We start from the raw sequence: 11176 nt of genomic DNA, 5'->3' as shown, positions 1-11176 counted from the left end.
AAAATATATACTGTGTGCTGAAGTATAAATATGCTATAGTTTCTGAATAAAAGTCCACACACTCAACAGTTTATATTTTGCTTAAATATGCATATTTAACCAAACATTCTCCTTGTAAATTACTTCTGATGTAAGTTCATTTTTATTCAAACATGGAAAATGTAATTTGAGGAAGAAGTACAAGAAATAGTGGCCTCTACTCGAATGTATTCCATGCCTCTATGTCACGCTTGACTATCGTCCTTTTGAACAAAAATAATAACACCACACCTCAAATGCCTGTTACCCCATTTCAAAGAGCCAACAGATAAACTGGAGCCATTGCTATCAAATTTCCCTATTGTAGGACTAATATTTATCAGTGGCCATTTCTGTTCCTAAACAATCAGAAGTACTGATCTACATTACAACTTACATGAAAATTTAGTAAAGTATTTCCAGTCGACTATATTCATTTCATAGTGCGTATTGGCTGTTCAGCTTCCAGTAGTGTGTTGTTGTTTTTTTTCGTTTTTTTTGCTCCAATCAGATTTCAGTTTGTAGGCAATGTGTTGCCAGGTCAATGTAATCTTCCCAAGGACCTTTACAACCAGCCAACACACTATTGGCAATGACCATGTTTTTTTTGTTTTTTGTTTTTTAAACCATTCTGATTTCACATCCTTGTCCTTGTGATCTCGATGGAACGTCATCAGTCACGATCCAACCTGCTCCAATTTAAAGTGCATAAACATACATAAAACACACTAAAAGTGTTTGTGAACACTGGCTAAAAACAGTTAACACGTTTGTTGTCATTTTAATAAATATTTTTTCCTATTTTTTAAAAAAAGCATTATCAAAAGATGAGTCTTGATTCACGTCGTGTCATCTCCTCCACCTCCTCAGGGCTCAGATGATTGTTCCTCAACCTGCAAAAGAATACATCATCAATTGCAAGGAGCTTGGATTGACTGTATGCAACAGGGATGGGTTAAGTATGTCCAGCGGACAGGGCAGCTTTGTTCATTAGACAAGATGGATGCTAAAAGTGCTGTGGCTTCAAGGAGTGCCACAAAATCGGGAAAAAAAATACATGCGTCTTTGCTCACCATACTGACTTGATACGTGTGTTACGCTCCAGAGCTTGAACCAAACACTCCACTCCCTCCCTGGTGATACAGTTTTCAGTCAACCTTGTACAGAGAAGAGGAAGAGAAATTAGTTGAAGGGTGGAGCACTTGCGCAAGGAAGCTGATCTTACCATAATTCCTCCAGGGATGTGCCGCTCTTGAGCATCTTGGCCAGGGCATGAGCTCCGGTGCTGCCCACGCCATTGCCCACCAAGCTGTCATTATAAAAAAAAAAATGACGTTATCAAGTGTGGGGAATGTTATTGATGACTACATTGTGTCGCAAGAGTGTATCCTCCTATTATTATTCCAGTGCATCCGGAAAGTATTTACAGTGCTTTTTCACTCGAGTTAAAACACATTCATTTTCTTCAAATTTATACAGGATTCGGTTGTGGAGACATCAGCTTTAACAGGGAAGCCCTTCCCTCTGCCCAGCCACTTCGTCCAGACTTTCAGGGTTATTCAGAGGTGTTCCCAAGCCAGCTGGGTGACAATCTCTCCAGCATGTCCATGGCCATCCCTGGGGGCCTTCTTACTGTGGGATATGACACATCTCACCAGGGAGGCATCCAGGAGACATCCTAACCAGATGCCCGAGGCACCCCATCTGGCTCCTTCCTCTCAATGTGGAAGAACAGCAGCGCTACTCTGAGCCCCTCCCGGGTGACTGAGCTTCTCATCCTATTTGTAAGGGAGAGCCCGGACACCCTACAGTGGCCGCTTGTATCCGTGATTTTTTTTTCTCCATAAGTGAGGGTAGGAACGTAGATTGGCTGAGCTCCAGGGTCCACACCACTGCAGACACTGCACCAATTGATCTCCGGATCCATTCTTCCCTCACTCATGAACAACACCTCCAGATAGTCCCCCACTTCTGGCATGATTTAAACCCCAACCAGGAGAGGGCACTCTGCCCTTTCCCAAGTGAGTACTAGGGGTGTGAATTGCCTAGTACCTGACGATTCGATTCGTATCACGATTCACAGGTCACGATTCGATTCGATACCGATTAATCCCGATACGAATTTATAAGTCGATTGTTGCGATTTTTTTTCATTAAAATTTAGAAAATACTAATCAGTAAGCTTGTAGAGTAGAGATTTATATGAAAATGTATTATTTATTTATCTGAAATTTCAGTCTTATAGAGGTTGTAATTTGTTTCATGTTTGAACAGCATTGAAATAAAATATTAAGGCTTAATGTTCCGTTCATATAACATTCTTCCATGCTTAAGGTGTGAATCCTAAAAAAAAAATAAAAAAAAAATAAAAAAAAAATCGATTTTGCCGATTATTGAATCGATTCGAGAATCGTGCGATGTAGTATCGCGATATATCGCCGAATCGATTTTTTTTTTAACACCCCTAGTGAGTACCATGGTCTCAGATTTGGAAGTGTTGATTCTCATCACAACTACTTCACACTTGGCTTCAAATTCCTCCAGTGAGAGCATGAGGTCATAGCTTGATAAAACCAACAGAACCACATGTACAAAAATAAGAGATGCAATACTAACAGCACTAGGTCAAATTTTCAATGAATGTTACATGATAGCAGAAAATACTACCTTAGCCAAACTAGCGTTTTGCTGCCTTCCAGAGCACTAGCAATGGCCTCTGCACCCGAATCGCCGATTCTATTGCCCCAAAGCCTAAACAAATGTAATATTACACCATTAAGATACCTTTTTAATATACATAATTCAGCATATAATCCTCTACCTTACCCTAAATACTTCAACGAACGGTTGTATTCCAACCCCTTAGCCAGCTGTTTGGCTCCTTCTGACGTAATATTGTTGTTGCCCAGCCTGAAAGGAAGTAGACCACACAGATAAAATATGAGACAGTTTTTCCACAACATCACGTACGTATCAGAAATGGCCGCGGCCGCAACACTAGGTCTACACATTGTTTTGTTTCAGTGTTTATTTATTACACTGAATAGAAAACGTCAAAACATGGTGAACACCTGAGCAATGTGTAGCTGCAACAATACAGATCGTCAATTTAAATATATTGTGTATATTTTAGATTTGTACTATTAAAGACTTATAAAATACGGTTGGATTGGTCGATAGATGCTGTGTATTTTCTTTTTCTGTATTTACTTATTTGTAGGAAATGTAGGAGTCCATGATAACTCAATTGACAGTTGATTTCCACCATGCTTACCGCTATCTAGCCATAGTCTTTGCTATTTTAGGTCACGTAAGCCAAGCTGTCAATTATTCTGCATCATTCATTGAAACAGTCTCAGTTATGTTTCTGCTTGTCTGCACACAAGCAGTGAGTGATGCTTGAGTTATTGTATAGCTGTTTTTGACAGCCATCAGAAGATGGATGGATGGATGGATGGATGGATGGATGGATGGATGGATGGATGGATGGATGGATGGATGGATGGATGGATGGATGGATGGATGGATGGATGGATGGATGGACTTTGTGTCATGGCTTTGCCGCTGCATTCCATTTCTGTATTCTGTCAAAATTTTAGCCCTTAGCACATCTAAGGAAATTGGAAAATTTATTACATCATTATACGGGGATAAAAATGAACAAACACGAGTCAGTCACCTCGTCGTTCCATGATTTCAAGCCTAGCGTATCCTCCGACCAGGACCTCTAACATTGCACTAACCTCAAAGAGAGGAAATTCTGCTTGATCTTCAGCAGATGAGAAATGTGTTGCGTACAAGCGTCAGTTAGCCTGTTGTTGAAGAGTCTAAAAGGGAACGCAGTGGTTAAGACAAAATTATTTATATGAAGGAATTTTGGCACATCATACATTACAAAAAGTGTGTCCTTCAAATTGAGACCCTCAAAAGTCCAAAGCAAGAGTTTTTTTTTTATTTTTTATTTTTAGGCTTTTTATGTTGCATGTGAATGTCTGCCACCAAAACACACACACTTGCAAAAATGGAAGTGTTTCGGGCATGTTGTGTATTCCAGGTGAAAAATATGTATTTCAAATGAACTGAATACAACTTCCTTGCTCCAAAGGTCACTTAGTAGCGCTCCCTGGGAAGTTACAACAAATTAGCACAAAGAACTTTCAAGGACCAATGCCCAAAATTGAACATGAAGTTGGCGATTTAGGTTTTAAGCAGACATTTTGGGCTAAATCTAGGGACACTTTGGTGAATTCCAACTACTCAAATGATCCGGAGTATACAAGACAGATCGGTCACTAAATTATTACAAAGCTGTCCTTGCCTGCACCATCATATTGTGTGGCAGAGCATGTCGTCAACATTTGATTATCATCATGAGGATTTGCCATAATGGTAACGTTGGGACGTCTACTTTCAAGACTACACAGTAATATCGTTTCGACAAGTCTTACGCAATTTTCTGGAAGTTGTCGCACTGGGTTCCCTTTGCGACCAGTTTGCGAATCCCTTCGTCGGTGATGTTATTATTTCTGAGGCTGTTGAACGGGTGGAGATACATTATTTACTTGACAACAAGATCATGAAGTATGGATGCTTTTTATACTCACTAGAGGGACTTGCAAATATGCAAACAGGGAAGGAGCTGCTCCACGCCCACGTCGCCCACAGAGTTGTTGTCCAGCTCGATGCCCACGGGACTCCTCAGATGCTGGAGCACGTAGGCCAGAGCTGTGCACTCCACGGGTCCGATGTTGCAGTAGGTCATCTTCAGGTGGTCCACTTCCAGCTTGCTCAGCGCCTCCTCGGCCATAGAGTTCTCCCGCATCTCATAGATGCACTTGATGAGCCAAACGAAGCCCGGCATGGCGTGCATGCTCTTCTTTTCTCCTTCAACTGGCTTCGGGATGGACTTAAAGTGTTTCTGCATGCCTTTGTGGAGGCACCGGACCACCTGTCGCGCTTTCCTCTCCACGGTGGGTGTTGGGGCGCAGTGCAGCCATAGCTGTCTGTGTCTCTGGGAAAGGAGACCAGAGACAAAAGTGGCTGTGATTTGTAAATTGGGGTTTTCGGCTAGGCCCTGTTGGTGGTCCACAGACAAGCAGGACCCGAAGCAGGTACTACTAAAGCCTGCCTCCCTCAGCTCAAAAAGCTTCGTTAGAGTGGAGCGATCCGTGTTGTTGGACAAAACGATGTAAAGCCCGGCAAAGAAACACTGCATTGTCACGTGAAGGAATTCGTACCGAAGACTCTGGTGGGATGACATTTCCTTGCTTTGGGTGAGGAAACCCGCACATATTTCCTTGTCCGTAACACAGCAGCTTTCCAGGTCGGCGCCAGCGAAGACATAACAGGAAGCTTCTACGCCCTGGAACGCAAGCTGACCCAGATGCAAGACGACGACTAGGTGCTCCTGAAGCCAACTGGCGCCTGTGGAACTCTTCGAGGGGCTTTGGTGCTGCAAAAAGTGCTGCAGGATCATGAGGTACACATCCGTTATGGTCTGCGGTGTCCCATCTCCGCAGCCCAACAGCTCCTTGTGACATTGCGAGACAATCCAGCAAAGGACAGGACTGTGGCAGAGTCCTAATAAAGCCGTGTTGGCCTGAATGGACGCCAGGACTTTAGAGGCCACCGACAAGTCGTGGTGTTGTTTCTTGACAAAACAGTTTATGCCATCAGGAGAGAAGCCTTTAAGGAAGAGTTCCTTACGGAGATGCTTCTTCAACGTTGGACCCACCGCCTCCGGACGACTGGTCACTACCTTCCGCACCCCTTTCAAGAGGGACCCCTGGAGCAAGTTGAACAGTAGCACGTGCACAGGGGCTTGCTGCGTGGGGCAGCAGAGCCTGCGCTCGTCCGAGAAGCTCTGCTTTAGTTCGTCGAGGCCGTCAAACGTGATGACCACCAGGTGCGGGTAGTCCAGGATGAAGCGGAAGATCTCATCCTGATCGCGGTCGGGCCAGCAGCAGTGGTGGAAAAGCAGCTCTTGGACCGACAGCTCATTGAGTTCCGAATTCAGCTTACGACAGCTGAAAGGGAACAGGAGGACAAACTCGGGGAGGGTGGACTCTCGAGCCCAGAGAAGGTGCAGCCTCTGGAGCAAGGTGCTCTTCCCGCTGCCCGCATCCCCGGACACCAGGATCGTGTCTGCCTCCTCATTCACAGTGCCCACCGTACCTAAGATGTCCTTTAGGCCCAGATGTCCTTGATCCTTGCAGTCGTGTGCCAGCTCCAGTTGGCCTTCAGTGTAGATGTCGTCCAGCGACATGTGGCCGGTTCCTCCATAGGTGCTGAGGAAGCTCGACTGGGCCGACACAGAACTGCGCAACTTCTTCTGATATGTAAGGAGCTCTATGATGCAGAGGGAACACAAGGATCAATATGGTGAGGAAACTGCAGTGCCCATAAGCACTCTCTTGCTAACTCATTCGTTGCCATTGACGGCGTTAGACATCAATGATCCATTCTAACTGGGCTGGCAGTGAACAGAAGTGCTATAATCTGTCTTAGATGAATTCAAGTTATTTGTTAAAAATAAAATGGTGTTGTAACTGCTGAGTCCACAGCAGCAGTTATCAAAGTACGTAAACATTCTCTCGGGTGAATAGTGCACAGTCATATGCTGACTCATGTCTGACTAACACGTGGATGATGGAATGCTGATATATATATGAAATGATAGGAAACCTTTGGGTGTGGTCGTCTCTGCCGTCAGGTTGCACCCGGACTGTTGTTTTTGCTCAATGTAGCGTAGCACCACGTTAGCCGCCGACTCGCCTTTGGCGTTCACATGATCCAGCAATCGTCTGGCCTGAGTAAGGCAAAGGATTGTTTATTTACAGTGTTTAACTGGCATGACAGTTTAAGATGGCTAATGTTTTTTTTTTTTTTTTTTTTAATACGCAACGATAACCATTTAATGGGAAATTTAACTCAGTGGGTCGTATGCTTGGTTCGATTGAACCCCAGGGTTCGATGGCAGAATATGCCCCACACTATACAGTATGTTTATAAATATGCTTAGAAAAGCATGAGGGGTGTGCTACCTGTTGCGAGGGTGTGTGTACGGGCAAGCGTACATCTCCACAGTCCTCGTGAGTGAAGGATCCCGATTCCAGCAGAGCTTCCAGAGCTCCGTCCACGCAGCCTTGGAGCTCTTCCACCAGGTTGGGCCTTTGTGCCAGAAACATCCTGGTGACAAGCCCCGGAGCTTCAGGCCGGATCTGCTGGATAGCCTCGGCGAAGGCCTGGCATGCGGCCTCTCCCTTGGCGTAGACGAGGTCCAGCAGATGCCTGGCATTGGCGTGAAGCGGCCTCCCTTGCACTCGCACGTTGTGGTAGTCCTCCCACGAAAGCTCATTGCGGGCCAGAAGGAAATCCAGAACCCTCTCCAAGGGCTCGGGTGAGCCGCTGGCGCACAAACCGCGGAGGATCTCGCCACGTTGCTTCAGCACCAGATCCTGGGCCATGGCCACCTTTTGGGCACACATGGCACAGTCCAGTGGATATCAGCAAGGACTTGGCATGGTGTCTGTCTTGGTGGAAGGTCTGATATTGATGTGCAAGCCACAACTTTGTCGTCTACTTCCCTCATGCCTCTTTTCAAACCCCGGTCTTATCTTCTTCCTCATTCCGCAACAAAGTGAAACTGTTGCAAAGTCTTACAGCTGCATGAGCTATGACTCGGTAGCACCAAAACACACACTCGGGCTTTAGCACATTAGGCACACAACAATACACTTCCTCTTTCTGGATCCTCTCTGGGCAAACGGTCCTCTGCATTCAGGAAGTACGTTTATAGCAGTGCATTTTGATCAAAAACACAGATAATATTCATACCAATGTTATTCAGATACTGTCTCTGTATAATGAGGTCAATAAAGTAGTAAAGTCTCTCATGTGTATGCACTGCTGTGGCGCAGGCCAAAAGAGCTTTTAAGTCAAGTCTTCAAGAAGGTTATTTTGGGATGTAGAGTTATTTTAATACAGAAAATGGCATTCCTTTTTTTGGTAGTGTATGTAGGCTTTTCTAATAAGATTGGCAACTGATATCTTTATATGTGTTTTTTGTATAATTATATACACCAAAAATAAATAAATAAAATGCATGATTGCAGATATTTCAAGTAAATGTTGTGCAACATACTGTACAGTATTTTTAACTGAATAATTACCATAGTTGACTATTAATGTAATATTAAATTATTAATTGCATAATTAATATATACTTTAATCAATTTAAAAGAAATGTATGACTAGGTGTGCTGTAAAGGCGGATTAAAATGTAGGTGCAATTTAGTTCTGTTGCCACTTGGTGTAGCTGTTGCATTACTGGTCAATAATGGCAGCTTTAGCCTTCACTCTAGAATATTAGAATACGCCATGGTGCACGTGTATGTATGTTACTATATTGTATGCATTAAAATTCAAGCTATGATGTTACGGCAACATTTAAAAAAATATATAATATTAATAGTCACAAAAGTGAAAAATTACATCAATCTCTGTCACACAAAAAGGACGTCACACTACTCACAATTATCACACTTTGTTGCAATCATATGCTCCATTTCCCGGTATGTTTTTTTCCCCATCAAATTTAAATTTCTTGTTCTATGGTCATCGTCACTTTTTTTTTTTTTTTTTTAAACCATTAAAAATTAAATTTTCTGTTGTATGGTTATCATCACACCATTAATGACATCCACTTGGCTAAAAGACAGACTATATATGCCTCGTTCTATTGGACCTGAGTCCCAGAGGTGGGTAATCCAGGTCCAGAAAGTAAAAACCCTGCCACAGTTTGGCTTTAGCCACAGGTGCATCTAATCAACCAGCAGGTAAACAAGTTACTTACCAATCGGTCAAGTAGAACCTCCTGTGACTAAAGCTAAACTGTGGCAGGTTTTTACTTTCTGGACCTGGATTACCCACCTCTGGACCTGACTGCAGCGTTCCATACCACTCACGGTATTGTTGGCTCGTTTGCAGCACCAGGTGGCTATTAGGGGTAGTGCTCTAAAGTGGTTTACTTGGCCAGCAGGACTTTTTGTGTTAGCCTTGGCTGTTCTGAGTCCCACTCTAACCTACTGTTGTATGGTGTTCCACAGGGTTCAGTTTTAGGGCCCCTGCTGTTTTCATTGCATTTGCTTCCACCTTGGTTCCATCTAGAACACATTTGGTCCCAGTGGCCCTTGTATATCCCACCCAGTTGACCTGGGCTCCCAGGCGTCTTATCTAAAGCCAACAGTATCGAACTAGTGTCTTTACAACGTCGTACATCATGACCTCATTTCCTGTTCTACGAATATCATCACACTTTCATGCTTGCTATAGTGAGACCCTCCTGTATAGTAACATAACCACAAACTACTTTAACTGCTGACTTGCTTAAGTCTCAACGAGATTCACGACAGGTTTGCTACACTCACCAATACCCCTCTGCCTTCAAGGTCCCGTCCAGCTTTCCTCTGACCTTTATGATGCTGTGGCTTGAGACTTGTTGGACATTCACGACCGCGCCTCCGCCGCACAGGCCCTGCTTTCAAGTGTGGCCCCCCGTGCTACAGAGGCACCTTGCAGCTCGACATCCCCCCGCGTTCACTTTGTACCTTCGACAGCACGCCGCCACATCAAAGCGCCGCCGCCTCCAGCTTTGATGTTTCACTGAAATAGAGAAAGCGAGAGAGTGAGAAAGAGAGTCAAAAGAAAGAAGGAGTCAGCCGTGATATGAGGGGCCGTCAGGGACATAATTCAGAATTACCTCTCATGCACAATGCTGAAATGCTCTCACACACACACAACTAAAATTTCTTTTGCTCACATACACAGTGAAACTAACTAAAACGCTCTCATACACACTACTGAAACATCTGTTTCAGGATATGACACCACTCTAGATTAGAACATTTAATTCAAAGTGACATACCAAGGCGGGAGATGTCCTGTAAGCCGCGTAGTGCCACCCAGCAATGCTCCATTCCATGGTCTAGGCTGGGTGAAGATCCACCATGTTCAAGCAGCTACAACGGAGCATCTTCAGAGGATCCGCTAAGCTCTGCTTGATTGTAATTAGCTTTTTTCTCTCTCTAAAAGGTCACCTCACCTTTGGTTTTGACCCCATAAACTCTAGTTTCCTAATTGAACACACCCGACACCAATCTTGAGTGTTTTTATTTCTTGCCCCCTCTCGGCACACATAAAAGGCAAACCCTTGCCTATTAGCATTAATTCCTCCCCCCCACGCCACACTTTGGTTTCCCGCTCTTGAGTAAGCGGCGTATTGCCATCATTTGCATTATCCGTGGCACATCGGCTTTGAAGTCGCGAGGATTGGGGGGAAGAAAAAGGCTCTGCTTATTATCTGGCCTGGGAAAAAAAAAAAAAAAAGTGTTCAAAGGCCATAGATTGAGTGGAACAGATGTACATTAGCATTGCTCCTGTGCTGCTAACACTTTAGCATCTTGACTGCGTGCTTTTTTGGAGTGAATTTTGCACCCCACTGAGTTCAATTCACACTTCAAAGCTGCAACGAGTGAGACATACTCACATTTACATGAACATACTTGTAAGTCAACGGCAGCTTACTGACAAACTACCTTAGCAACTGTGTCACTAGCTAAATAACAGACTGACTAGCTAGTTAACTGGACATCTAATTAAAAATAATAATAATAATAATAATGATAATAATAACTGACTGAATGACTTATTTGCTAATGAGATATCTAGCAAGCTAACAACTACCTCACCAGAATGTCAAGCAAGCAAGCTAGGTATAATTAACTCACTAGTAAGTTAACTAATAGCCTAAGCCGCCTAATTAACCAAATAATTGACTGAATGACTCTCCTGATAAATAGCTATCAAGTAACTAATTTTACTCAAGTAACCAACTTTACATAGCAAAATGACTGATCGGAAAATGGATGGATGGATGAGCTAGCTAACTGAATAACTACACTACTATAACAAACTCAATAATTGACTAGATACATAACTAATTGGATGACTTGATAACTTACTAAACAGAAGAGTGACTCCTGCTAACCAGCATTAATTAGCTCTTGCCAACTAATTGCCACACCAAATAGCTCAAGCTAGCTAACAGTATCACTAGTTAGCTAGTGATTGACAAGTTGACTTAAGCTAGGAAGCAAAT

General features: G+C 43.5%; 1 protein-coding gene across 2 annotated transcripts; it reads right to left on the bottom strand.

Moving 5' to 3' along the window:
- Positions 1–78: 78 nt before the first annotated feature.
- nod2 (nucleotide-binding oligomerization domain containing 2) lies at positions 79–10646 on the bottom strand. 2 transcript variants are annotated; one of them, XM_077519705.1, is made up of 12 exons: positions 9944–10646; positions 9447–9681; positions 7062–7490; positions 6703–6826; positions 4623–6366; positions 4467–4550; positions 3762–3845; positions 2845–2928; positions 2686–2769; positions 1244–1327; positions 1092–1175; positions 79–911 (listed from the first exon to the last, which is right to left on the bottom strand). In XM_077519705.1, exons 3-12 carry the CDS (start codon positions 7482–7484, stop codon positions 839–841), a joined length of 2868 nt encoding a protein of 955 aa, XP_077375831.1. In that variant the 5' UTR covers positions 7485–7490; positions 9447–9681; positions 9944–10646; the 3' UTR covers positions 79–838. The 2 variants fall into 2 exon arrangements, with proteins under 2 accessions (XP_077375831.1, XP_077375830.1); XM_077519704.1 differs by lacking the exons at positions 9447–9681; positions 9944–10646 and having other exon boundaries at positions 80–911; positions 7062–8800.
- Positions 10647–11176: the final 530 nt, after the last annotated feature.

This window comes from Festucalex cinctus, chromosome 4, assembly GCF_051991245.1.
Source record: "Festucalex cinctus isolate MCC-2025b chromosome 4, RoL_Fcin_1.0, whole genome shotgun sequence".
NCBI classification, from domain to species: Eukaryota; Metazoa; Chordata; class Actinopteri; order Syngnathiformes; family Syngnathidae; genus Festucalex; species Festucalex cinctus.
Note: the sequence above shows the minus strand (reverse complement) of the source record. Positions and strands in the feature narration are given on the sequence as shown.

Excerpts from the sequence above, each read along its gene's own strand:
- nod2 (XM_077519704.1), bottom strand. The coding sequence starts at position 7,505 with ATGTGTGCCCAAAAGGTGGCCATGGCCCAGGATCTGGTGCTGAAGCAA. Across the intron at positions 6,827-7,061 it reads TACACACACCCTCGCAACAG|GCCAGACGATTGCTGGATCA; the intron begins GTAGCACACCCC and ends TGCCTTACTCAG. Across the intron at positions 2,770-2,844 it reads CGTTCGTTGAAGTATTTAGG|GCTTTGGGGCAATAGAATCG; the intron begins GTAAGGTAGAGG and ends ACATTTGTTTAG.